This window comes from Suillus subaureus (genome assembly GCF_016647635.1).
Source record: "Suillus subaureus strain MN1 chromosome Unknown BJ212scaffold_1, whole genome shotgun sequence".
Taxonomy (NCBI): Eukaryota; Fungi; Basidiomycota; class Agaricomycetes; order Boletales; family Suillaceae; genus Suillus; species Suillus subaureus.
In genome coordinates, this window is record NW_024538557.1 from 496,861 (window position 1) to 522,318 (window position 25,458).

Below are 25,458 nucleotides of genomic sequence, written 5' to 3' on the forward strand. Positions count from 1 at the left end.
GAAGTATCGTTTAGCCACCAAGGTTCAAGTAAATTTACTTGGTGCTCTTCGCATATACTAATACACAATTGTCAGGTTCGACTGAATAGTCTTCATGATCAAGCTTTCTATGCAATACGTAGTAATTTGGATGCCGGAAATGTTCTGAGAACTTCATACAAGTTGGTCATTTTTTAATCATGGCACAGCATAGTGTTAACCAGCTTCGCGGTGTCAGATATCACGCAACCCTGCAAATGAATGTAGAAGAGAATCCCACTCCAGCATATCATGTCCGTTCTTGTCATACATAATATCCCTTCGTTGCTCAGGTGGATCGCTGACTCGCAATTGGACATTGCCATTGATTTGTGCCAGAAAATTTGGCTGCAATACCATCCTCAGGCGCTTACACTTGCAAATATATTGACAGAGAAAATACCGCTGCCTCAGTGTGCTACTGGTGCCTTGGGGGCCGGGGGAAATAAGGGTAAGAAGAAATGGTAGAATCTGGTGTAAATTGCATTGTATGCATTGTGTCTGTGAATCTCGCTGTTCACTGGAGACCTAAGTTCTCAACGTTCCTGCCCCCTAGAGTGGAACCCATACAATACCCCCGGAGTCCGTGGCAGACTTACCCCTAGAGTGCCCATTAGCCTCACTTTCTGCCGTTGATAGACCCACTGCAAAGTTTCAAACACCGTCAGGAGTCCTTTGACTTCACATTGTTCTTTAGAATTAACTGCACACCTCTTCAATTGCAAGTTGTTTGTTTGAAACGGCTCTGATATATCCCATCGCTGTTCGCTCTCTGGCAGACATGTTTCCTGAACTGGCCCAGATCCCCGTTTTGGTAAACCATAGGATCACTGAAGGCACAGTTATTGGAGACCCCCTTGATGAAAATGCTGCATACAGTGGAGAAAGGACGGTGCATGAACTCGAATTCCTTAGGCGTAAGTCTAACACCTTAGTTTGAGCTCGTGTGATGGATATTTGCACCTTTGTCAATTCAAAATTAGGTATAATTCCGGAGCTTACTCACGCTCATGTTGAAGGTGCAAAAAATCGCGCACACATGCTTCGCACAATTCGTGAGTGAATTATTTCCTTGTTTTGGCAGCTGCCGTAGTGAAAATCTTAGACGCAACTAGTGCTGTTGGGGGTGGCAACGTCCCAAGCAGCAGTACAACAGGCTCAAGCAGCAGTGCAACCGATCCAGCAAGTAATGTAACAACAACACGCAATGCTGCAAAGGAATGAGGCCATGATCACCAATATTCGTCTGGCGAATCAAAATAACATGGTACCCCGTGACCGAGACGAGTACACTCCACTCCAGAAAACTGTGAGTCACAGTCGATATTTGCTCTTCCCGATTCTAATGCATCTACTACCACAGGCAAGCGGACACGGCCGTAGCCTAGCAATACAAGCGTCCCGGCCAGAACATGTTGATTTGATCACTCCTGTTGCTGCTATCCAAGTTGCTGAAGTAGGCACTTGCCCTCCGCTATGGAGTCCTGTTGTCGACGACTATACAATGAGGAACATATTACATTTGATCATATTCTATAACGATGATTTCGGAATCCAACCGGCTGACGACATCGATGATAGAAAGTCTAAATTCCGCCGCCGGCTGCGTTCTTAATTCGCAACACTGCTGTCTAGTAAGTGGTCCTGTTTCGTTTTGTACGTGACGTTCATTGTAGCTCACTACCGGCTGCAAGGTGTTTCCATCATCCTCACGTCATGGACTATGTAACTAGCTGATGTCGAACGTCAAATCGTTATTGTCGTCATTGGTTATTGTTCGTCATGATCATTGCATAGTAGAATTTCCTTTTTCCGTTTATCATGTGTATGTTCGCTCTCTACTTATACTTTCATACGCCAGGCCTCAATATTCAATCGTCACGGTGGTCTCTAGTTCGTCGTCGTCCCGCCGTCTCTTACAATAATTTTCTCAGCGTGTTTGTGTCTTAGGTATTGTATTTGTACAGTCGTTGTCTTGAAACACTGAGCGTGTTCGTGTCTTAGCTTGAAGAGGCTATGAGCCCCAATTTCTAAACGAAATCACAAACTCAAGCTACACGCGGGTTGAATACTGCGCTCACTTACTACGGCTCGCTATAAATATGGTCCGTCCTTCGACATACATGGAGAAATGCGATCACATTCTAGTGTTGACGGGTATAGACACTTCGCGTTTCTACGCGAAGTATCACATACTCTCGGCCCTGGAGCCTCAGCCTGGCCCCAAGACGGATCCTGACGACATTGTCGGAGCTGCCTCACATAAGCCTACGCCAGTCAATCTCAGTGGCATCAACTCCGACAGTGAGCACGGTTCCATGCTGACTCTAAGAGGAACTCGGATAAAGCCTAATTTGACAAGATCACTTCGTTGTGCTGAATGTTGGCCCGGTCACATTGGCACTAGTCAGCTCGGTGTCGAATCATATCTCTAACTTAGTAGGGGGCGACGACGACGATCTGCGGGTTTTATATCAACACACATTTTTGGCGTGTATGCCCACTGTGTTGAAGCCAAAACTCCTCTTTTGTGCTGTCAGCAGGGGGTCTGCCTTATTCGATGGACATTGTTGGTGAAGGAGAACGTTTCCCACCATCGAAGTTATAATTGGTTGCATTTTCACCGAAAGATTCCGCAGTGTTCATCACAGAAGAGGGTGGATTCGAAAACACTGGGGATTGTGCAAACTTGTACCTTTCGTTTGGTCGTGACTATCGCGCGTGCGCCTGAACAACGCGCTCACGATTACTAGGTATTGTCGCAAGGCGTTATTGCGTATTGGTGGACGAAGCCTGTTGTAGGCTAGTTACCACTCTTCTATCCTCTCGCGTTTCTCAACCAGACTTTAAGGATGCTCTTGACGTCGAGCCTGCTCATTACACCGACAAGAACGGGCTTACCACAGCCGAACCTGAAATCGGTGGGCTAATCACTTACAAGTCCCCCACTCTGGATGGGAGACAACGTCACACATGGTGATCACGACGGTTATTGCAAACAAAGTCATTCCTCTCCTCCTAGATCTCTCCTAGTACCTTCGGTGTCGGAATCGGAAATCCTTCGAGAACTTTCATTTCTGAGTATCCTCGTCAACTCACATAAATGTTTTCCGGATTTCACTGCTGGACGGTGTTAGAGTCCGAGTCAGCGTTTCCATCAAGCACAATGAATTTCATGAACAAGTGTGACAAACTGAGCTTTTACAGCTCCTTCATAATTGGCCACTCATATATATGAGGCTTGAGCCTTGTGCGGGAATTAGATATATATTCGCTCATCGCGAATAGTGGCTTGGAATCAATGAACTTGACATGAGGTTGAATCGGTAATTATCGGATGGTGTAATTTCGTAAGTTGCCGCGGGTATTTCTTGGACTAAATCTTACATTCCGTTTGTCGTCGTCTTCGTCCTCATCGTCGTTCCCCGCAATGCTTACAACTCGCGGCGTCACCCGCATCTCACGGAGAGCAGTCAACAGTGCAAAGAACTCTCGGTTCATTGCAACAGCAGCTCCTTCATTATTGCGTGTCGCTGTCCCTTCCGCGTCAAAACAAAATTCAGCTGTTCGTCCTTCCCGTAGTTCAGCACCCCAACCCGGTGAGCTGGCAGCCTGCGACTGATTATTTCTCTCACTGACCGTGTCTTATTTGCTTTTTCGCGTCTTTTGTTCCATCCGGGCCAACCTAACTCGGGTTGTAGCTCGTACATATGCAACTGAGGCGAAGGGTGCCATTGGCACTGTAAAAACTGTTATTGGTGCAGTCGTCGACGTTCAGTTTGAGACCGATGCTCTCCCACCCATTCTCAATGCCCTGGAGGTTCAGGACTTCCACGGTGGCCGCCTCGTCCTCGAGGTTGCATCACATCTTGGCGAGAACTCCGTTCGTACCATTGCTATGGACGGTACCGAGGGTCTCGTCCGTGGTCAAAGAGTTGTCGACACCGGTGCTCCCATCCAAATTCCTGTGGGTGCCGCAACTCTCGGTCGTATCATGAACGTCATCGGTGAACCCATCGACGAGCGTGGTCCCATCAAGGGTGTCAAGCTCTCCCCAATTCATGCCGATCCTCCTCCTTTCGTTGATCAGTCAACCACTGCTGAGGTCTTGGAGACTGGTATTAAGGTCGTTGACCTTCTTGCTCCCTACGCCCGTGGTGGCAAGATTGGCCTATTCGGTGGTGCTGGTGTCGGCAAGACTGTCTTGATTCAGGAACTTATCAACAACGTTGCCAAAGCTCATGGTGGTTTCTCCATTTTCTGCGGTTAGCTAGCCTTCGAACTTCGCGTCGTATCATGACCTCACTATCTTTTTTTGGATAGGTGTCGGTGAGCGTACTCGTGAGGGTAACGATTTGTACCACGAAATGATTGAAACTGGTGTCATCAACCTCGAGGGTGACTCTAAGGTAGCTCTTGTCTTCGGTCAAATGAATGAGCCCCCTGGTGCTCGTGCCCGTGTGGCTCTTACTGGCCTCACCATTGCCGAGTACTTCCGTGACGAAGAAGGCCAGGATGTGCTACTCTTTATCGACAACATTTTCCGGTTTACCCAGGCTGGTTCCGAGGTGTCTGCTTTACTTGGTCGTATCCCCTCTGCCGTCGGTTACCAACCCACGCTCTCCACTGACATGGGTGGCATGTATGTCCATTTTTGTGCTCACCGTCACATCAATTTAACCTTGAGGATAGGCAAGAACGTATCACTACTACTAAGAAGGGTTCTATCACTTCCGTGCAGGCAGTCTACGTGCCTGCTGATGACTTGACTGACCCTGCTCCTGCTACCACCTTCGCTCACTTGGACGCTACCACTGTGTTGTCACGTGGTATTGCTGAGCTTGGTATTTATCCCGCTGTCGACCCCCTCGATTCCAAGTCCCGTATGCTCGACCCCCGTATCGTTGGTCAGGAGCACTACGACGTTGCTACTGCTGTCCAGAAGATTCTTCAAGACTACAAGTCTCTCCAGGATATTATTGCCATTCTGGGTATGGACGAGCTATCGGAAGAGGACAAGCTAACGGTTAGTGCACATACAAACTAATGTAGAACTGGGCGCTGACAATATATCAGGTCGAGCGTGCTCGTAAGATCCAACGTTTCATGTCGCAACCCTTCCAGGTCGCACAGGTCTTCACTGGTTACGAAGGCAAGCTTGTGCCTTTGAAGGATACTATCCGCTCCTTCAAGGAGATTCTTGCCGGTACACATGATAACCTCCCTGAGTCCGCATTCTACATGGTACGTGCAACATGTTCAAGTCCGTTATGATATCGGCTGATGTGTTGAAACAGGCTGGTACGATCGAGGACGTCAAGTCCAAGGCCGAACAGCTCGCCAAGGAAATAGGTGGTAACTAGGCGCTTCGCACTCATCGTACTTTCTCCATACTGCTACTCATGTAGAATCGAGCAAGGACATGCACCCAAAATCATCACTGTCTGGATATTCTTTTGTCAACATTAGTCCATGAGTCTGGAAATCATTGTCAGTTATTAGCGTTTCGAGTCCCGTATCAACTGTGCTGCGTGCTGGTGGTAAGCCACATTCTCATCTGGTTTGCCTTTCACTAGCGATCAAGCTGGAGTTTGTTTAACGTTAATGAGATCCAGTAGTAGGAGCAATAGATATTAAGCACAGAAAATAACTTGAAGTCGTGTTCGACTTCATTCCGCCTGCCTCTGGCGTCTACAATAGCTCAGGATAAACGAAGATAAGAGATACTCTTGGATGAAGGCAGAACGGATAATGATAAGGCGCTATGGCCGAGTGGTTATGGCGACAGATTAGAAATCTGTTTCGGTTTCCGAGCGCAGGTTCAAATCCTGCTGGCGTCGTATACTTTTTGTTCCTCCTCAGCATGGTCCGACAGCCCAGTGTTGCCGCCGTCGCTTGCATCAATGCGCAATAACATCACCAAATCACATTATTTAGACACAATTCTTGCTGGTATGTTTTCATGGCATATATGTATAAAGGACCGGCATTCACGCGGCCACGCTATTGCGATCTTGCACGCTTGTTAATAGAGGTCGAGGAGTACCGGAGCCATGTCTGTGGCTGCGGCATACTATACACAATCATATCATCACTGCCCTCGTGACTAGCGAGTTCGATGACTCACTCGTTCCACTCCACCTCGCCGATATTCCCGTCTCACAGCTCAGTACTCTTGGTGGTGCACTGTGTGAATGATGATAGCCTAGGCGCCACCAAACCTCAGTCTACTCAAACTACAACAAGACACTCTGACCCATTTTACGGCTATGAGCAGGCTTCGTGGCTATGTGCTCTTCATCACTCATCTGTTTACTTGTCCAGAGTGCCTCCCCTTCTTCTAACTCATAAGTAAAGCTCCCCCACTTTATCGAATATTCACTTCATCGCACGAGACTCCATTCTTCCGTAACTTTCGCTGCTCTCGTCCCGCTCCAGAACTCAAGGTGCGCTTTATTCGGATGCGCGCACTTGTAAAAGACTATCCATCATATAGTTGTATTCATTGATGTGCAACATGCTAGGATACATCCTAACGAAGTTTAACTGCAACATTAACCTGAAGCGAAGATGCCGAGCAGAGTCTGGGGTCTTGACGTGAGGGCGTCCGGTCTTTTTTCGTTCAGGGCTCGAAGTCGTTCGAAGGGACTGAGAAAGGTCTGAACGATAACAGGTTACCAGACACCGCCAGACACCGAAAGATAAGGCTGCTGAGGAGCGCTCGTCCAATTACCCTGGTATAAATAAAGTTAAAACCGTTTTTGGGACCGATTCAAGTGACGATGATAGGTTGATCAAGGCCATATTTTAATTCATTCACCACTGGCTACAACACACGCTCTGATTTCATTATATACAGCAGTACATGTATTAGAAAGCAATGGTCAATCGCGATTTTTTTAGGATGCGTTGTTGCATTGTGAGACGTGCTCGAAATCTTACTGTACGAGTACAACTGGGTGACTTCCCGCAGCGTTTAGATATGCATTCCAAACCTTGTGTGCCGAGGAGCCGCTGTAAAACGTGGGCAATTTCAAACTCCGCACGTCAAACGCATCGACATTTCAATGTCCGCGACGACCATTTAGTGCGTACCGCTCACACAAAGTCTAGTATATTCCATTTAGCCGAACCTCCGAATTTTAAGGACGAAATCTAGAATTCTAAATGCTGCGGGAAGTCAGCTGCTTGCTGCACGAATTCTAATCCTACAGGTGCACTCAAGCGCGTACGGCGCTTCGAAATCTAAGCCTGTGCCGGACCTTCAATCTCACCGTGATCTTCGTGGTAGAATACCAAAACAGAAAGATTTTTGATTGGTGTATCTTGAGTTCTCGAACTTCCATCAGAACTCAAGACTTACTATCCATAGGTGGACTGCCATCCTGCCTTCAGGGTGGTGCCAATGAGAATCTGGTTGTTCTCCGTAGGACCGAGCTACAGTTTTTGGCGCTTGTTCTTACTTATATTGAGAATCAGATGTAGGGTCTACTATGCGTGCCCTTCCAGCTTTCAGTATTTTCGATGAGCACTCTGCACGATCACATTCCTGAACGAATGTCCTTCCAAGTTTATTGCCTGAATCCACCCTCAGATTCTTGTGAATTTGGGCCGTGCCCAAACATCGATGTCACTGGCATAGGACAGCAAATTGCACGTAAGGTTCCCTCTGTTACTGCTTGGCGAAAAGGAGCTAACCGCACTCTAGTTGGATTCGCAGCGACTACCTTTGGTGAGTTTGTGGGGATCTAATTCTGAATTTTGCGTTAACCCTTCCCAGCGATCACAGTTCTTTTCAACACCAATGAGGTTCGCCTGGCGTATTACAGCTACCTTGCCAACATTTATTCCCTCCTCATCTCTGCAATCATCTCGATGTCTAAAGGGCAGCTCACGCGGAATGACGCCGTTTTTGTTGTCGTGGCCATCATCTCGCCTGGCACCCTCTATCTTTGGATCATAGCCTTTATGGACCTAGTAAAACGCCCGCCAAGGCGCATCAAGAATAAGATCGCGGTTCACGAGTGGAAATTCTTCGTTTTCTTATCCATTTTCTCATTCATGTTTTGGGTCATTATACTCGGGTTGGTCGTTTCCCCCCCCAACACAGTTGTGTTCAGTCAGCCAGCCTGTAGTCAAGAGTACGGCCCATCTGAAATCTTCAATTTGTCTTGGTCCGTAGAATTCCTTGTTAAAGCGGTCTTTGCAACTTGGGTGCTGCTCAGGTCACGGATATACGAGCAGAAGAATCGCAGTTCCAACGATGGGTTAGTCATTTGTGATTATCTTATTTGCGCAAATTGACCTTACAGGGAGCCAGTCTCAACCTAATAACGTGGACTTCGCACTTCCTAAGGACATCCAAGTTTGCAGGATACGCGGGCTCTCCGCCCTTTTTTGCTAGCATCCTTTTGATTATGCAACTTTCAAACATACCAAATTCCCCAATCATGATTGAAGGTGATACGAGATGGGTATTTCAGTTCTTGAATTGGTGGGAAGTCCAATCGTGCCTACTCGGCGCTATCCTGATGTTACCGGTCGTGTGCCTTATGCTGGCCCCTATGCGGACAAAAGCATATTTGCCTCTGATAGTGCTGTTCGGTGTTGGTCTTGCAATCTCAAATCCACTCTTGGGGATATCATCTTTGGACCTCGTAAACAGTGCTTGCTGGCTACTCATCGCGAGGATCTATCATGTTTCAGCTGGAAAGTGGTTGTGAGTCCTATGTCTTCTTTGCTGAATTCTGGAAAAGCAGATAACTTATTGATTTCAGCGTATGCCTTTTCATCACTATTACCGCAATTCTCAACGTGTCAATGGGATGGTACTTTTCTGTCTCGGTGCTATTCCCGCAAACGGGGTGGTTCCTTCTCTGGCGAGTCTACTCATTCAAGCAGTCTGGTTCAATCTGGGATACACTGACACAGCTGTGGTGCGCACCTTTCATTTTGTCCCTTGCTGACAACCTTCATCTTCTCATTTGAATGAAAATAGGTCTCGGACGATTGAAAGCGCTCCCGTCTTTAAATTTTACCTCCTAATTCTAGCACCTACGCTAGCATGGGCTCAGTCTATTGTGGCTTCTAATCCCACAAACTCCTATTCTATGACATTCGGCCAGGTAAGCAGTGAATAATTATACACCATGAGGCGATATCTGGTCTAACCCTACCCTTCAGATATTCGCTCTAAGCATAGCCACCCTGCCTACCTCGTCGCTTGCTGTGACCTGTTTGCGAAACCGGCGAGAGATCTTGAGGGCCATATGGATGACTGACATCAGAGATCTGGATTCGACGGGTATACCTATGCATGTTTGTCCACCGAACATAAGTAGGGGCGCTTTGAAGTTTAGATATCTCTTTGGAGGTTCCTCACGATCGGAGTCTCCAGCCGTTCATCCTGCATCTGGCTCATCTGAAACACGCAGTCAACGCATAACGAACGGAGTGGCATGAGGAGTAAATCTGCTTGCTTGCAGACAATGCAGAATATTTCGTCAATCATTTGCTTTACGTACTCCCACGTCTCATGTAGTCCCGATCCTTCTTTTTTTGTGGTATTCTTGTTTATTATCCGTTGGGGCGGAGCCCTGTAGTAGAGAATACCTAGCTACGATATGTAACACATTTGGTGTACCTTGCTTGATACATGGTGGCAACTCCTTTTGATGTACAAGTCTTGATCCTTTATCGTAAGTACTGTCTTCCTGAATGAGAGTCTTTTGGATATTTTCAACATGTCTCATTAGTACTCAGCACTGAAGGAATCGATCAGATCCTCACTGAGGCTCTAGAATGAGAATCAAGGGCGGCGGGGGTCCATAGGTGGCTCGACAACGATACTTAAAATTTGAGCAGCATTTTCTAGTAAGAGTTGACCCAGTCATATAACCGATTCAGGTGGCGAAGTTGGTCCCCCTTTTGCGACTGCACTGGAGTGGTTGGGTGTTCAAGCATCGAGAATCACTGCGGAGCTTGAGGGAAGTAAGAAAGAAGTCAGCGAAGTAATGCTTGGAAGTTTATAAAGTCTAGTTGTATGAAGCCGAAACCCAGTCTCTTTCTCCTGGGCGGGGGAACCATGCAGTTCCGATTAACTTGAAGATCCTGACTCTCAAACTTCTCGAACCCCTTTCGACATTGGCGAGCGCCACTTATCAACACCAAGACTATGTATTATCACATCTTGGACATTGTACAGCCCAGTCAGTCGCCCTTGAAGCTCGACGGTCTATAATTTAGTAGAAACATGTTATATCTCACCCAAATTTACTGCCGTGACCCTCCCCACCTCGCGAATGTTCCGCACTTACTTAGCAAGCAAACCAAGTGTGGATGTGCAGGTGACAAGGTACACAAATGAGCAACACTCAAATATCTTTGTTTCAAAATGTACAAGCATTTGCTTGGGGGGATACATTTGCAGTATAGAGCGGGCTTTGTTCTTACTTGGGAGCTGAGTGGTGCACGGTTAAGGACTGTAGCATAAGTGACATCATCGGAGCTTACCACTGAACCAAGTCCGTAAGCTGGCTTTTGTAGTCTCATCACTCTTTTCCATGACAGAGTGGTAAAATTCGAGAGCTTCTCCGTGTCTACCAGCCCGAAGAAGCGCAAGACACCGTTGCTGAATTGTGGTTTGCCGCAATGACTCGAGGTCCCACCCGAAAAGCTGCCAAACAACGCGGTTGAGCATGAATGTAGTGAATTTCAGCTGGATTGATTGACGTACCTCGGTAAACACCTCATACTTGGAATGAATTTCCATGTTCACAAAAAAATTGCTGGCGTTGACAGCGGCAGTGAGGTGGTCAACAGCTTCGTTGTAACGCATCAGCGTCAACGCAGTGGCTCCAACTTGGAGCCGTAGATATGCCTGATATGCGAAATACAGTGTCAGTACACGAACCAAGCGCTATTTGAATGCACAATACTCACTTCAACGATACGACAAGGAATGATATCAACATTGGAAAAACCAGCGCAAGCTAGCTCTTTGATGCGTGTTATTGCATCCTTATGTTCATTTGCACTAAAAAGTGCAATGGACTGAAGACCGTAAGAAAGACAGAATATTTAAAAAGAATATGACCTGCCTTGATCAAGAAAAGTAGGTGATTCGTCTTTGAATCTCCGTTTGTGAACGTGGATGCAATGTCGAAAGACGTCATCGCCTCTCGGACCACTTCTTTCCGCAGAGGGCAATGCCCTTGGAGATAAAGCCTGTCAACGAGGGCTGTATGGTGACGGACTACGTCAGGATCAGTAGCCTACTTGGGGGTCATAGTGGGTCAGTGTTCCTGACCTTTATTGCATCACGAAGTGCGGAATCCCAGTCAAGTTTTCAGGCCATGATAAAAGAACGATTGGCATGGGATGTGTACTTGTTGGGATTAGCAATGATATCTCTTGTGAGGCGCGCTTCAGCGTCACGCAAGTCCCCTTTGCGGCATGCCTCATGAATTATCGTGTCTATAACGAGAATCTGCAAGAGTCAACGAGACACGCTCAATTTCATAACATAGGTCAATTGTAGTCATGTACATTGGGTTTAGTGTCTCGATCCTTCAAAAAGACGCGAGATGAGATAATGGAGGGACGATTAAATAAATGCGAACTTACCTGGTGTGGCGCCTGTTCGTCCTTCAGCACGAAGCATTTAGGGACTTCCCACTCTGAGATCTTCTTATCTACACCCCCACTGAGGATGTGCTTGCTATCCACGGAGAACGTGACGCAGAATACGGCGCCGGAGTGCTTGAATATGGCGACGGTTGATTTTTCTAAGAGCTCCCAGAGGCGAACACATGTGTCATCAGATGAGGAGGCGACAAGAGTGCCAGCAGTATTGATGGCAATCTCGCTGATGCGAGCATTATCATGGCCCTTCCAGGAGTCACCGATCTGCTGCCAGGTGGATGAATCCCACTCCCGTATAGTTGGATCGATGTGGGAGCCCCCTGAGAGAAGGCGTCCCCCATCCGGTGTCCATTGAAGTGTGTTATTGTACGCCATTTCCCCGTCTCCTTTGAGAGCGATTGCTGCGTGAGCCTTGAACGTTGTAATGCATGACCTAGTGCTTATATCCCATATTTGGATATCATTCTCTGTCGCGATGGCGAGATGTTCGCCAGACGGCGAGTACCGAACGCAGTAAACAACTGTTTACTTGTAGGGAGCAGCGCAACAATTTATTGGCTCCTCCCCAAGCTGCCATGATTCCGTGCTCCAAAGCTTAGTCTTTTCGTCCCATGAACTGGTTGCAAGTGTTGTACCATCTGGAGAAAAGTCCAAACTGAACATACGTGACTCGTGAGCATTGGCAATGGTGTGCCTGAAAGATCCGTCGCTGCCTCCATGCCAGGCGATGAATTGCCCATCTCGTGATACCGCTAATGCCCACACCTCACTGCGATGCCCCTCGATCTTCTTCAGCAAATCACCTTTCATTAAATCCCACAAACAAAGCGTCTTATCGTACGAGGTCGTCACCATACGCCGTCTATCGGGGAAAACTGCGACTGCGACTACGTCTTTTTCATGGCCTTCGAACGTTCGAACGGGTCGAACTTGCAACTGAAGAGGACCAAGACAGACCCTTCTAGCAGACCCGCCCATTTTACTGAAGGTTGATGGGAGGAATTGTGGACGTGCTTTTTTGCAACAAGAAACAGTACCTTGGTTCCACCGACTTCTTCGGACGGGTCATATTCGCTGCGTTCAAGTTGCAGACTCCCTCAAGAGGAGTCTGGACATATACACAAAACCGGTCAGTCACTTTAGTCATGATTGCCAATGATGCTTGACTCGCCTGTTTAAGCTTTAAACATCTCGTTCAACACCGAGATTTCAATTTTCCTACCAAAAACTCTCTCTCGGCCAATTACATAAAGCAGTGGAAAGCAGTGCGCTTCAAGTACAACTTAGTGCACATTGCTGAACTTGTTTCGCGAGTGCATTGCATGTTTTTCGATCAGAGAGCTTGTTGTGAAGTGCGGCGTAAATCGACGAATACACGTCTGGATGTCGGTGCGGTTCCGGACTCAGCTTCTCTAAATGGCGAGCAACATCATCAACAGATGCCGAAATCAATGAAGACATGGCTTTAGCCTAGGCTCGTGTAGCCGCTTCAATAGCAAGAGATGCGCTGATAACAGGAGGAGTACGTAGAACAGTGGCCACCTCAGGGCCATACAAGTTCTGAAACTCAGCAGCAAGTAAAGACCCGTGCTCTTGTGCAAGCAGGTAGGACAAGTGCTGTCAAGAGACTCTTGAAGAGGATGACATGCATGCAAGCTCTATGCGTTAAAAAAAGTGAAATGAGACATGATTATACCTTGACACCGTTACGTTCCTTACTTCGCGCATCTGATTTTTTACGCAATGCAACACCATGCAGAACAAGCGCTCAGCGCTCAGTGACAAAGCAGACAAATTCTCTGCATAGCAAGCATTTGTGTAAGGAAGCCATGAAGGATCATCTTTTAGTCTGGACGTAATGCATGAGGCAGCAGTTGGGAGGGGAGTACCTTGTTGGGCAGCTTCTTGATAAAACTAAAAGCGTTTGAATACACCGAGAAACCGAAAAGGCAGACAGAAGCTTCGCTGTAGAGACGACAGCGTCGGACTATAGATCCATTGACCAACATAATGACTATCACGCATTCATTTATTTATCAATTTTACGGTTTTTCGAGAGAGTTCCCACGTACAGGTGCCTGGGGATTTGGATAACAACAAAACTCTTCCCACCAATGTGGGAGTTGGGAATCTTTCCAGTGCTGATGATCATGGTACTACGTTTTCTCTGAATCCACGCTTGATTGCAGGTTGAGCGCTGAATACGTGAATTTTGATAACATAGGATACTCGGGCTCAGGGTAGTCTTGACACCAGCCTCCTTGTCGCCGAGCAGTGGTAGATCGTCGGACAAGGCGTCACGACCCGTATATGCGCCTTGTTACCGTCGTGTAAGGCGGTTGGTCACGAGTCTCTCTCGAGCAGGGACTGGCAGGTGCCACAATATTGCAGTGCCTTGCAATCTCTTGCGGTTGTACAGGTAACGTGGCACAGCCAATCACGGATCCGTGCCTCGCAGTCTAACTTGTCTTTGTCATTTTAGAAATTAATGGTTGACTCACATAAAATCTATGTGTGATACCAAATCACTCACCCTCACAAGTCCGCGTTAACATTGCAGCGCAATGATCTACATACTCATTATTGTGACGTTGTTGTTTCCACTAAAGGGAGCACTGATAAGATGGCGGGCAAACTTCACTCCCAAAGTTCAACCTGTTCCAGAATTGCCCTTGGTCGATGATGCCTCCCAGCCTCGGTCATTGCTAGGCATGTTACAACGAGTCAATGCAGAAGAGGTGTGTGCAAATTTACATGTGGGTGCTCGGACGCAGACTATGATACCGCCCTTCCTTGTTGCTTAGGGAATTGACGGGTTGTACAAAGGAATCCGTGAGTTCTCCGAGCACTCATTTCCTTAAGACTTCTAATCATCTCTCCATAACACAGTCCCAACTCTCGGTTTCGTGCTATTCTGGAAACAAGTGATGCCTCTCCCATCCATTGCGGTTATCGGATATCTTCACTTCGGGGTGTACGACCAGAATGCTGTTCTCATCATTGCTATTGCTTCTCCCATCAAAATTATCGCAACTGTGATCGAGGCCGTCTTTGTCAATCGGTGCGTTCTCTGGGGGACTGGCTAACTTTCATGGGCTGAAAAGGCAACCAAGGGCTGTAACAACTCGGGAAGACATTCCTTCATTCTCATTACGACGAGCGCTCGATGCATTGCTCTCTTCGACTGAAAGAAGGCACCCTTATCGCATATTTATCATCCTAGGCTTGCTCGCGGCCTGCACTTCATGGGTTTTATACATCGTAGGCACTATTGGAGCACGCCACTTTTTGTTCGTCAAACAGTTTTCGAGTACATTTGGGGACTGGGAGAACGTGAAGCCCCTCCTTCCTCTCTTGGTCGGGGCCGTTATTTTCTCGTTCATTCTTAATGCTCTGGTGCTTACTCCACTGGAAGTTATAATGGTTCGATTGTCTATCCAAGCAAAGGCGACGCCGGTTACACTTCTTCTGGATACACCGCCGGCTGAAGCTGTCGGGCCTATCAGGTAAGTTCTCTCATTAATGTTTTCCGGGGCCATCCTGAGATCAGTCATTGCCCCTCAGACTCAGGATTGATAAAGATGAATATACTGGACTTATCAGTTGCGCAAGGCTGGTCATTCAGGAGGAAGGTTGGGGTGCGCTTTATCGGGGGTGGTGGTGGACAGGTTTCCGTGGTCTACTCTTTATTTGAGTTTTCAATAGCTAGTGATTGTAGCGTGTTACCTTGTACCACAAGGTCAATATCAGTCCAAACTCTGGCTGTACGATCCCTCCGTGAGAATTAACAGCTATTAGCAACCAGCCCAGCCCTGACTCGCTTATTCCTGGTATGTTTTGAATCCATCACTTTTCATTTCATTTTGCGTTTGCTAATCCTATGTGATTTTACTGTCAATGCATGGTCTTCTTCGACTCGTACTGCAGACATTCATCTTGAGTAGTCTTAGCCAAGTAGTAAGCGTGATCTGTTGCAGGTTCGAAACCAGCTCAACAATCTTTTTTCCTTTGATCACGCCTTGAACATTCACTCATGCATCATCGGATCCTTCAAGGCCGATCTTGAATAGTCGCAGGTCAACTGGCACCAGAACCGATTAGAAATCTTGGGTGGTGCGGATTCAAAACCTGCCGACAAATGTCTCATCACACCTTGATATTCACTCATGGACAGTTGGTCACTGCTCACATAGAACGAGTCTTACTCGACACTGCAGATCACGTAGTATCATCGATAGTGATTCGTGGGAGGCATTATCTCCCTTCGATCTTGCCAGAGTGTACTCTATAAGCGACTTTATCGACACGTTGTCCTGACGGCAGTCCTTGCCTGAAAAATACCAAACAAGAGACAAATGAAACTCATGTTGTGCAGACCAATATGTAAAACACTCAAGAATGCATCAGCTACTTTCCTCTCCATCAGTCTTGGCCGTGGTCCCTATATCAGGCTGTCAGAATCTTCGTGGTCGGCTTGATTTTTTGACATGCATATGTTGCCAAGCGGTACTTTATCCCCTACTGCACTTCCACCTGGGGCCTGCAGCACATTGACATTGTACACTGGGACAGTGCAAGAGAAACTCTTACCAGTATTGATCCGTGATGTGACAGGCTTAACATCGTTGGAAGTCTCGGGCGAGTTGCTTGCAGTGGCAGATGAAACCAAGATCAAGATACGTAAAACGTGTCTAACTTGTCCCCGAAACTAAGGCATCTGCTGCTGCTTTGCTTTTTTCTTCAATCTCGCCTTTGTAGTCTTGGACAGTCGTCGTGTCTGTGGTGTCTGGTACCTGCAAGTTTGTCAGGTCGGACAACAATCTGCATGAACGTCACTCACGTCACCTCTTTTTTCTCATGCATTCCTGGAAGAGCCGTCCTGCACAGCGTGACTTTCATATAAGGCGCAAGCGTAAGCTTAGGACTGTCTCTTCGTCAGCCTGAGTACCATCTTCCATACACAAAACACGCACTATTTTTCACCTTCCAAAGCTCTTGCTATGGTACTCGCTCGATCCTCCCCTTCTGCAGCGATCTCGCCACGTTGCTCCCATTGTAGTTCATTGTACTGATGCAGCCCCGTCAGCTGTCCTGCACAAAAATCCAACGTTTTCAGATATTCGCGCTTCAGGATCTCCACAACTGAAATCAACCGAGGGATCGTAGATTGTGCAACATCGGCCGGGGAAGTGTGCAGCGTCAATGGCTTGTCAGGATTTTCCTGAGCCCATGTTCTGTCATATGAACAGTCGATGAAAGAGCCACGGAACGACCTGGAAAAAGTCTAATCCGTGCTTGACCCAGAATCTGATTTTGCCCTGCCTTGTTATTCGTATCGAGTCCGATGGCGGTGCCGCAGGTTGTGAATCGGTTGTGACCGTCTCGTTGTTCATGACTGGAGGCGTGAGAAACTCGCGCCCTAGATTCAAATTCTCCGGGTACCTTGAAGTGACAAATATTCACTCATGGATGGTTTCCTGAGGTCAACGAAGTTCAACCTTAACTGGTCTTATAGTCTGCAGGTAGTTTCCACAACGGAATCAAAATCTGTTAAACCTGCCAACGACAAGCCTATCGGAACACACTTCGACATTCACTCACAGATGGTTTCGTCAGATATTCGTCTCAACTGGTCTTAGCCAAGTGGTTTCTGCAACAGAATCAAAATCTGTTTCTCTTCGACTGCGCAGGTTCGAAACCTGCTGAATGAGAGGTCTTTTTCTATCGGAACACACCTTGACATTGACTCATGGATGGTTTCCATCTAACTGGTCTTGGCCGCAACAGAGTCAAAATATATTTCTCTTGGAGTTGGTTCGAAACCTACTGTCAATATTTGTGCGGTGTATAGACCCTCTGAGGTCCATCTTAACTGCTAGTTGGCCCAGCCATTGCGAGATAGTCTGTTCATGAAGATGATTCAACGAGAATGCGATGCCGAGAACTCAAACACCATTCATACGCTGTAAGTGTTAGGCTACCTCCTCAGTACCCGCAAAGTTATCACCGAGTCCCCCTCCGCTGTCTGCGGTTCCTCCACAGCGGCTAGTAAACTCACGGGTGTCCGACGGAAGTTGCTACAAGGGACAAACTCTCGACAGGACTCTCGAGCGGATTCAGCGGATGAACCTGCCACGTCTGGCCTTCCGGAGAAGTCGGGAACCGGTGGCCTCGAGCGCGCAGGAGCGTCAAGTATTGATATAAAGGGTTCCGTGGTACCTCCTCCGGCGATAGTTTCTACTCTTCCATTTTCCAGCATGAACATGAAACCAATCGTGCGAGATTAGCCAAGGATGCTCAGCGGTGGATTAACGAAGGTGGAACTACCAGGAAGGATCTGTTGATTCCATCAAGCTTGTTTACTGTTTATTCGATACAAGTTATTCTTGTTCATCACTCTTAATGCACTCACAATCTCATCTGACCAAGTGAAACCAACCTTCGCGAGTCGATAACATGCATTGCCTAAGCTTTCTGGTTCACTAAAATGATGTAAACTTGGCCCTTCATCGGATAAACCTCTCAAAGGAAAGGAATGTCACGGCGCTCAAGCATCTTCTGACTACTAGTAAATCCAACCCTCTGAGTTGTGCTTTCTGAAAGTTATATTCATCTCAATCATTTGTCGGAGCCCGTCTATTGAAATCTTCTTATTCTCATCACACATGTTGCGTATTGTCCGACGGCAAATTTTCCGCAGCTTTTCTCGATTGTTGCCAGGCCTGGCTCGCTACTTTCCAAAGTATGATACTGCTGATGATGTACATTTATTGTACCTTTGATGCATTCTCCAAATGATAGTACACGACATTAGTACTTGTAGGACAAGGTTGCTGTTGGCGAAGCTCGGCCTTGAGCTTTATCTCGTAAAAATATTCGTGCAGATAATATTTGACTTGACGTTTGTTGACTATGACAACATTTTGGGCCACCGAACGGCACCGTCGGACGGTAGTAGACCCTATACTTAGCCACAAGGCAGAATCCGAGATATCGATACGAATCAGCGACAAGTAGCACTGCCAGCTCTCAAAGGGCTTGCATTTCGTGCTTGGGCTTCGGTTGTGATCTCTACGTTATTTTCCTGCTAAATTTCCAACAATGGTCCCATCCATTGACGAAGTCGAGGAATACTTTCAGTCTCTCGAACGCTTTCTGACAAATTCCGTGGCGGCCGCCTCGCCTGGTCTTCCAAACATCCGAGAGGCCGTTCACCGTCTTTGGGTTGACATCTCTCGCTTTGGGCCACCTGGTTTTTCTTCATTCCCTGACATCCATGTCCCTGGTCTTGGGGCATTCGAGGTTCCTCCACCCCCACCTCCACCTCCACCCCCGAGGACTCTCGTAGAGAAGGCTGGTGATTGGATTATAGAACACCCATGGAAGAGCTCTAGCATAGCAGTAACAGCTCTTGGAGCTGGCCTACTTGCTGGCTATACTACCTTCCATATGACGCACACCCATAAGAGAAGAGTTCGGTCGACTACTGTCACTCCTGAGAAACGGCAGGTTGTTGGTAAGCACTTCTACTACTCGCTTGGATTGCCTTTTCATTGCTGATATCTTCTTAGTTGTCTTGGGTGGCGATCACCCTTTGGGTCTCCCTCTTATCATCGAACTTGAGCAGAAGGGATACATCGTTATTACTAGCGTCTCCACGCCGGAAGCTGTTAGCAGCATTGAAAACAAAGGACATGGCTTTGTCCGAGCTCTTGTTCTTGACCCTAATGAGGTGTGCAATTGCTGATCCCTGTTCCCCAAGTTCATCTAACCGAAGATCATTTAGCCTGGCACCATCCCAATCTTCCTTCGGTCGCTCGCATCCACTTTGTCCCGACGGTTTCCAATTACAGCCGCTGGTGACCCATATGCAGCCACCCCTTATCATCCCCTTCTCCACTCCATAATATCTCTTCTTACACTACCGATTCCATCCATTCATACGGCACCAACCCCCATTGAACAGCTATCTTTACGGAGTACTTATCTTCCACATCTTCTCTCCACGCACTTTGCCCCTCTCCAGGCACTTCAAGCACTCCTACCATTACTCCGCGCGGACGCCCGGCGTGTGTGTGGACGCAAGTCCATCATCGTGTGTCTCCCTGCCGCTGATGCACGTGTTGGACTGCCTTTCAGTGGAGTTAGTGCTATGAGCGCAGCGGCCACTCTTCGTGCGTTGGATGTGTTACGCCGTGAGGTTGCTGTTGGACAAGGCATGAGTTCCATCCGTATTGTTGCTGTTGATGTGGGTGTCGTTGGCGAAACCCCCGTCTCCAGTCTTGCAAATTCACATGCGATGGACGACTGGACTGCCTCAGAGAAAGCAACTTACGGTCAAGCATTCGCTGCGCTCGGAGAAACTAGCATGGGACAGTCTCGCAGACCGGAGGACATCTCTGTCCTAGTAAATAACATAGTTGGCGTCGTCAGTGCCGGAACAAAGACCAAGATGGCAAGTAAAACGATCTGCGGTATCCGTGTTGGTGTTGGGTACGAGAAAATTAGAGATTGGATTCGTGGTGACCGATTTGCTGTTGGTGCTGGCGGTTCGTTGTTTTTCCGTTTTTCACGCATGTATGAGAGTTAACGATTGTTGTCCATACAGCAGGGACATACACGTTTGCGTCATTCCTCCCTGGCATGCTGCTAGATGCATTGCTGAGTCTACCCCACATATTGGTTGGTGTCCGTAATCGGCTGTTGCCTGTGCCTCCTGCCCAGCCACACACGGTCCCAAAGGTGGCTCGCAATGTTCCATCCTCTACCGCGGCTTCTGTAGTTCTTCCATCATCTTCCTTGACAGTGAGCAGAACACACTCAGCTCCACGTCCGTCACCTCCAGAGGCAGCTGCTCCAGCGCACGAGCAGACCGAGCCTCTTTCCGAGCCTGAAGACATAAGTGAACATGAGACAGGCTCTGAGGCTGACTTCGAGAGTAATTCTGGCGATGGCGATACATCTACGGTGGAAAGTAGCTGGGTGAGCTTGGGATCTCGTGGGCCCACTGATGAGGTTTAGGTTTCGCAATGATTGACTGCTTTGTGTAATGCTAATCCGCTAATTGACAAGGATCTGATCACTGATGCTTTGTTTGTGTACTTCATGTATATTCTGTGTCGAACAAATATCACTCGTGCCACTTAGCACGTTACAACGTGCAACCTATTTTCTGCGGACACTCCTTTGTTCTGAAAATTGAGGACGTGATACTTGATCATCGTCTAGCTACTGGGAGTCTGATGGCAACTGCTCGGGAAGGTGGCACTGATTTAGGAGTTATCTTCTGCTCTTCTCTTTTCTACTAGCTCTTCATCAATCTGCCAGGTACACTTCATCGATACCATTTTGGATCCAGATGGGTACGTGCATACCAGTCATTGTTGCGGTTTAACAAAACCAGGCTACGTCGCAGGTCTCTCGCTGTGGCTGATGCCCAATCCCACCCAATTGCAACTTATCCAAAAGGTGTTGCCAAAGCAGCCCAAGACACGTCCAGTGTCCGCTGCTTCCTATCCGGAGATAACCCCTCATATCACACTAGCAAGCTCGACAAAGGCAACGCAGGATGTAATTCTACGAGCCATACCATCTACTTTGTATCCAATCCCAGTCGAGTTCCAGAAGCTTGAAGTCGGCGATCATTATTTTAGGTCTGTCTTCATATCTGTGAAGAAGACGACCGAACTCGTCGCGCTGCATGAACATATTATGGTCGCGCTTGACAAGGATGGAGCATCGCCTTCAGCCCCAGTATTTCCGCACATGTCCATCAGTTATATTGCAGATGAAGATGGGGTTGCAGAGCGGAAGAAGGCCGCTGATGAGCTGCGGGCCACCACAGTCGTTGAGGGTCCAGAGACGGGCCTAGATGGTGCAGAATCAGTTGTTCTTTGCTGCGGGGACTCCGAGGAAGAACGTGTGTACCTAGCGAGCTTTGAAGGCACAGAAGTGTGGATCGTTCGGTGCGAGGACCAGTGCAACACTGGCAAGTGTTACATAAAATAACAGTGACACCAGACGTTGCCTAGGATCAAGGACTAGGATCATGGTGACAATAGCGACAAGACTTCATTACTGCAGTGTAGGTTTGTTACATGATGTACGGAACAAGGAGTCGTGGTGATACAATTCTTCTTTGAGATTGGTTGCGAGGTGCGAGGAACGATTGGTATGCGGACTAGATCAACGCAAGTGAAAGCAGGAAACAAGCAAATCTGCCAGATCAGCAGAACGAAAGAGGACAAAAGAGCAGTACGACAATGGATCAAAAGAAAGGAAAGTGTAGTGGACTGAACGTCTTAAATATTACATGATAATATTAGTGTCTTCGGTTTTGGAGTGCGAGTGTTAGTGTATATGCAAATCAGAAAATTATTATGAGATTGATTTTGATCATCGTCATTGTGATCAAGAGTGAATGAAGATGATGTTGAAGCTGATGGCGGAGGCTCATAAAGTGGAAGAGGAGTTGAGTAATCGATCTTGCGCTCTCCATTCGAGTAGAAGAGTTGAGAGTATGCAGGAAGACTCTGGCTGTATGGAACGCTTTTTGGGAACTCCATTGCACCCACAATAGTGCGATCAGCAGCGGACGGATTAATTTGTGGGACAGCCACCCGCACATGCTGCATGGGCAGTGAAAAGTGGAGGCGTTCACACACAACCTCACCGTCTGGTTGTTCGTAGACGCACCGGAGCGTAATGTGCATCAGGTGGCACACACTGAAAAGAGGGCTATTTTCAGATATGCGACGGCTGCGGAGCCCAGCCCAATCTATTTGGTGGGGCTCTGGTGCCAAAGGCACATTTGCCTCGAGCACATACCAGTTCTCTGACGGAGAAGGAGTGGTCGCATTGCCCTTTAGAGAGTCATGCACAAAGACGCGGCCGTCACCAGAAATAATGTACTTTCCAGAATTCGAAGGATCGAAAAGGGAAAACGAACGGGTCGAGGTAGATTTGGAGGGATACGGAGTTGTGAGAAGGCCGACCTCATAGAGTGTATGTACAGAGTGTGCATTCCGAAGGGGCAAAGAAGGAGGTTGTTGCGTCCTAGGCGGGACCATAAATCGAGCTAAGCAATCAAGAGAAGTAGTGCTCCTGGATAGACGTGTCGTTAGCACCACGAACAATAGATGGAAAATAACGCAACACACCTGTACGTTTCGATCTGTTCAACATCAACAGTGAAATCAGTTATCTGAAGGCGCTGTCGCTGAAAGCCGTCTAGTTCATTGCCTTGTAAGCGCAAGATGAGAGGAACAGATGTCTCATCCAAAGTCACTGCATTTGGAATGGACGCGACGACCTGAATCTTCTTCAGGATTTCAGGTGGAATAGACGTTTTGTCTGTTTTTGTGTCATCTTGCCCTGATTGCGCATCGACGATGAACAATGCCATCGGGAAGACGGAGGTAGAGGACAAGGAGGAGGGGCCAGAAGGGACCTCGGCAAAACGAGCGAGACTAACTGGACATCTTGGCGCATTGACTGTGTGAGTACGACAGCCAAAAGGTGAACAAAAGCTGCTGAATATGGAGGAGTTGCCATCCTCGAGATAGATAAAAGTTGCAGTGGCATACAAGGCGTAGCGCGTCCCAACTTCAACTGCACTGCGATCTCCGTACGTAGACGTAGTCGGCAACCAGCCAGGAACAGGGATGTCAAAAATAACATTCCAAGAGCAGGGCTTATTGGAATCTTCGTGCCCATCGTTGGAAAGGTCGACGGATTCACCATTTACAAGCTCGCGAGTGATGGAGCAGAGTCGCAGAGGGGCATACCCAATGTCTGGGGTGATTATTTCGGATTGTCCCTCAAATGTGACGGTGAGCGACTGCATCAAAGCACGTGTTGTGCTTCGCCGGCGCTGGAACATGGACGAAGGTGAACTGAGCGAGATCGACACATGGCCTGCCAGAGAGAAGGCAGATCTAGCGAGGTCTATCAGCACAAGTGAGATGTTTGACTTCAGTTCTAGCTCACGAAAAGTCTGGTTCACCATACAATTCTAAAGAATCCGAAAACGGGATGATGTCTATTGACACAGGCATATCAGCTGTCTATAGGAGACTGGGGATATCAGCGACTGCAGCCAGGAGAATGACTTTCCATTAAGCGACAAACACGAGTCGTTATATAGGATATATTCGCGCTCGGTTACATCCACCCACGCATAGTCCAATCTGCACTTCTAAGGCAGAACAAAAGGCGCGTGGCTCACCGTCTGGAACGGCTGAGCTTCGGTATCAGCTAAAATTTGTCAAGGCACGCTATCCTGGTCAGGCGGGAACGTTTGCCGAGCCAAAAATTCCTTTTGTTTCGTTAAACCGGTTGTTGCCTTTGTGAGCGCACAAAGCAAACATAGGTTTGGTGGCTGTGCACCTCTTGAAGTGCGAGACAATGGAGAAGCGCTACTGCCAGAGCGCTAGAGCACAAAGCAAGCCGTATGAAGAAAACGCTCCAAAAGCAGGAAGAACAGATGCGTCTGTCACGTAAACGTTGAGCAGATGGATACAGGTCATCGCAAAGGCGAGAAAACGTGTATAACGCTACAAAAGCACGTAGATAATCATCCAGAAATACCATATAAGCACGCCAAGTTGGTGTGCTTACCGCTCGGTACGATTACACGTTAATGACACGCGTAGGCGTCTACGCGAACACCTTGGATACTGCCAGTGCATCTTCGTCCCTCTTACGAAGTACTTTTCTCTTCAATGTCTCCTCCTGAGCTTCTTTCCGTTGACGGTATTTGTCACCTCTGGCATGCCTGATTACTGAGCGCACGGAAGCAGGCGTAACGAATTCTATTTGTGAAGTGAGTTCTTGAGTAAGAAACAAGTTTGCTTCAGTGTACGAACCAGGATTGGAATAAATGGTTGCGCCACCAAAGGCTCCTTCAAAAATACGGATGGGCGTCAGCACAAATCGGGGGCCAATCTCAACGAGAGACGTTTGAGGCGGGCCGTTTGGCTGCAATGGATCCTTTTCCATTATCTACGGAGAGGAAACCGAGTCAACGCTTGGCAATAAACCGAAAGAACCAGCATACCTGGAAATTCCGGAACCAGATTTTGTTATCGAGAATAGAAAAGGTTAAGACATGGTCGATAAACGGTTTGGCTTTCCGAGCTAGTGGGGGAACGCCAAAGATCTACGTGGAGGAACGGAATATAACCACGTGTCAGCATTCTACCTTGATCATGGCCCATGAACGTACATGCGTGAAAACCTCTTTGGTAAGCTTGCCCCACTCCGTTTCATCAAACGCTTTGTCAAAGCTGAGAATTCCTCTGCTTCCTTTTAGACAGTTTCCGGTCATCTTCAGCTCATCCATCGTATGCACGTTTTGAACGTGCAATTTTATGCTGGGCCCATTTGGTGTTTTCGTAGCCCACATGTACAGGTCTTCATGTCTCCTTGCCTCAAAGTAGAGCGTGTTATTGCAATTGTTCAGGTCTGCTATCTCGGGCAGGAGATGTAACTGTGATTTCGAATCAAGTTTGGAATCTGAGATAGATCCCATTAAGAACTGATGAATCTGTCCACAAAAGCATTACCTTACCTTTCTTTACATGAGGTAGCAGAGTCTCGAGATCGTTCATGAGATGTCTCATGCGGTGGGTGATACCCCGAGAGGAGAGTAGCAAGACGCGTTGTTTGTTCCTCTTCTGTTTAGGTTGCTGGACGTCGTCACCGTCGACATCAATATCATCCATTTTTCGTTTGCCTTTGGCATCGAGCTTCGCGGCGTATGCTTTTTGAGCTGTAAGGAGTGGGGCCATCTGGTTG

General features: G+C 47.7%; 11 protein-coding genes and 2 non-coding genes across 13 annotated transcripts; 10 read left to right on the top strand and 3 right to left on the bottom strand.

Annotated features, from left to right (window-relative positions):
* Positions 1-1,225: 1,225 nt before the first annotated feature.
* On the top strand, positions 1,226-1,633 carry BJ212DRAFT_1474090 (uncharacterized protein; the record flags this gene model as incomplete). Its single annotated transcript, XM_041339039.1, has 2 exons — positions 1,226-1,327; positions 1,382-1,633. The coding sequence occupies 2 exons, from the start codon at positions 1,226-1,228 to the stop codon at positions 1,631-1,633; spliced, it is 354 nt and encodes a 117-aa protein (XP_041199724.1).
* A 487-nt stretch (positions 1,634-2,120) lies between these two features.
* BJ212DRAFT_1294306 (uncharacterized protein) lies at positions 2,121-2,998 on the top strand (the record flags this gene model as incomplete). The annotated part of the gene is made up of 3 exons (XM_041332198.1): positions 2,121-2,322; positions 2,649-2,739; positions 2,821-2,998. The coding sequence occupies 3 exons, from the start codon at positions 2,121-2,123 to the stop codon at positions 2,996-2,998; spliced, it is 471 nt and encodes a 156-aa protein (XP_041199725.1).
* A 450-nt stretch (positions 2,999-3,448) lies between these two features.
* Positions 3,449-5,381, top strand: BJ212DRAFT_1257252 (ATP synthase F1 beta subunit; the record flags this gene model as incomplete). Its single annotated transcript, XM_041329840.1, has 6 exons — positions 3,449-3,617; positions 3,720-4,283; positions 4,342-4,660; positions 4,711-5,044; positions 5,095-5,262; positions 5,316-5,381. The coding sequence occupies 6 exons, from the start codon at positions 3,449-3,451 to the stop codon at positions 5,379-5,381; spliced, it is 1,620 nt and encodes a 539-aa protein (XP_041199726.1).
* A 395-nt stretch (positions 5,382-5,776) lies between these two features.
* BJ212DRAFT_t1 lies at positions 5,777-5,858 on the top strand. The gene has a single exon. It is a non-coding gene; the product is annotated as a tRNA-Ser (tRNA).
* Positions 5,859-5,875: 17 nt separating this feature from the next.
* On the top strand, positions 5,876-6,756 carry BJ212DRAFT_1309007 (uncharacterized protein). Its single transcript, XM_041333908.1, has 3 exons — positions 5,876-5,970; positions 6,051-6,464; positions 6,515-6,756. The coding sequence occupies exon 2, from the start codon at positions 6,137-6,139 to the stop codon at positions 6,371-6,373; it is 237 nt and encodes a 78-aa protein (XP_041199727.1). The 5' UTR covers positions 5,876-5,970; positions 6,051-6,136; the 3' UTR covers positions 6,374-6,464; positions 6,515-6,756.
* A 561-nt stretch (positions 6,757-7,317) lies between these two features.
* BJ212DRAFT_1309018 (uncharacterized protein) lies at positions 7,318-9,687 on the top strand. Its single transcript, XM_041333909.1, has 8 exons — positions 7,318-7,444; positions 7,498-7,675; positions 7,727-7,750; positions 7,799-8,285; positions 8,339-8,737; positions 8,796-8,954; positions 9,017-9,143; positions 9,202-9,687. The coding sequence occupies exons 2-8, from the start codon at positions 7,543-7,545 to the stop codon at positions 9,478-9,480; spliced, it is 1,608 nt and encodes a 535-aa protein (XP_041199728.1). The 5' UTR covers positions 7,318-7,444; positions 7,498-7,542; the 3' UTR covers positions 9,481-9,687.
* Positions 9,688-14,225: 4,538 nt separating this feature from the next.
* On the top strand, positions 14,226-15,355 carry BJ212DRAFT_1474095 (uncharacterized protein; the record flags this gene model as incomplete). Its single annotated transcript, XM_041339040.1, has 5 exons — positions 14,226-14,399; positions 14,466-14,493; positions 14,551-14,722; positions 14,775-15,167; positions 15,232-15,355. 5 exons carry the CDS (start codon positions 14,226-14,228, stop codon positions 15,353-15,355), a joined length of 891 nt encoding a protein of 296 aa, XP_041199729.1.
* A 777-nt stretch (positions 15,356-16,132) lies between these two features.
* On the bottom strand, positions 16,133-17,423 carry BJ212DRAFT_1309042 (uncharacterized protein). The gene is made up of 6 exons (XM_041333910.1): positions 17,247-17,423; positions 16,935-17,177; positions 16,635-16,882; positions 16,502-16,585; positions 16,252-16,454; positions 16,133-16,194 (listed from the first exon to the last, which is right to left on the bottom strand). The coding sequence occupies exons 2-5, from the start codon at positions 17,052-17,054 to the stop codon at positions 16,370-16,372; spliced, it is 537 nt and encodes a 178-aa protein (XP_041199730.1). The 5' UTR covers positions 17,055-17,177; positions 17,247-17,423; the 3' UTR covers positions 16,133-16,194; positions 16,252-16,369.
* Positions 17,291-17,372, top strand: BJ212DRAFT_t2. Its single transcript has one exon. It is a non-coding gene; the product is annotated as a tRNA-Leu (tRNA).
* A 1,105-nt stretch (positions 17,424-18,528) lies between the features above and the next one.
* On the top strand, positions 18,529-20,857 carry BJ212DRAFT_1309045 (uncharacterized protein). Its single transcript, XM_041333911.1, has 4 exons — positions 18,529-19,177; positions 19,233-19,393; positions 19,448-20,210; positions 20,270-20,857. The coding sequence occupies exons 1-4, from the start codon at positions 18,763-18,765 to the stop codon at positions 20,680-20,682; spliced, it is 1,752 nt and encodes a 583-aa protein (XP_041199731.1). The 5' UTR covers positions 18,529-18,762; the 3' UTR covers positions 20,683-20,857.
* Positions 20,858-20,914: 57 nt separating this feature from the next.
* BJ212DRAFT_13966 (uncharacterized protein) lies at positions 20,915-22,017 on the top strand. The gene is made up of 2 exons (XM_041337217.1): positions 20,915-21,023; positions 21,077-22,017. Exons 1-2 carry the CDS (start codon positions 21,020-21,022, stop codon positions 21,667-21,669), a joined length of 597 nt encoding a protein of 198 aa, XP_041199732.1. The 5' UTR covers positions 20,915-21,019; the 3' UTR covers positions 21,670-22,017.
* Positions 21,963-23,717, bottom strand: BJ212DRAFT_1443109 (uncharacterized protein; the record flags this gene model as incomplete). Its single annotated transcript, XM_041337777.1, has 3 exons — positions 21,963-22,764; positions 22,821-23,597; positions 23,650-23,717. 3 exons carry the CDS (start codon positions 23,715-23,717, stop codon positions 21,963-21,965), a joined length of 1,647 nt encoding a protein of 548 aa, XP_041199733.1.
* A 601-nt stretch (positions 23,718-24,318) lies between these two features.
* On the bottom strand, positions 24,319-25,451 carry BJ212DRAFT_1257405 (ribosome biogenesis protein BRX1; the record flags this gene model as incomplete). The annotated part of the gene is made up of 5 exons (XM_041329850.1): positions 24,319-24,473; positions 24,528-24,663; positions 24,719-24,820; positions 24,887-25,176; positions 25,232-25,451. 5 exons carry the CDS (start codon positions 25,449-25,451, stop codon positions 24,319-24,321), a joined length of 903 nt encoding a protein of 300 aa, XP_041199734.1.
* Between the last annotated feature and the right edge of the window lie 7 nt (positions 25,452-25,458).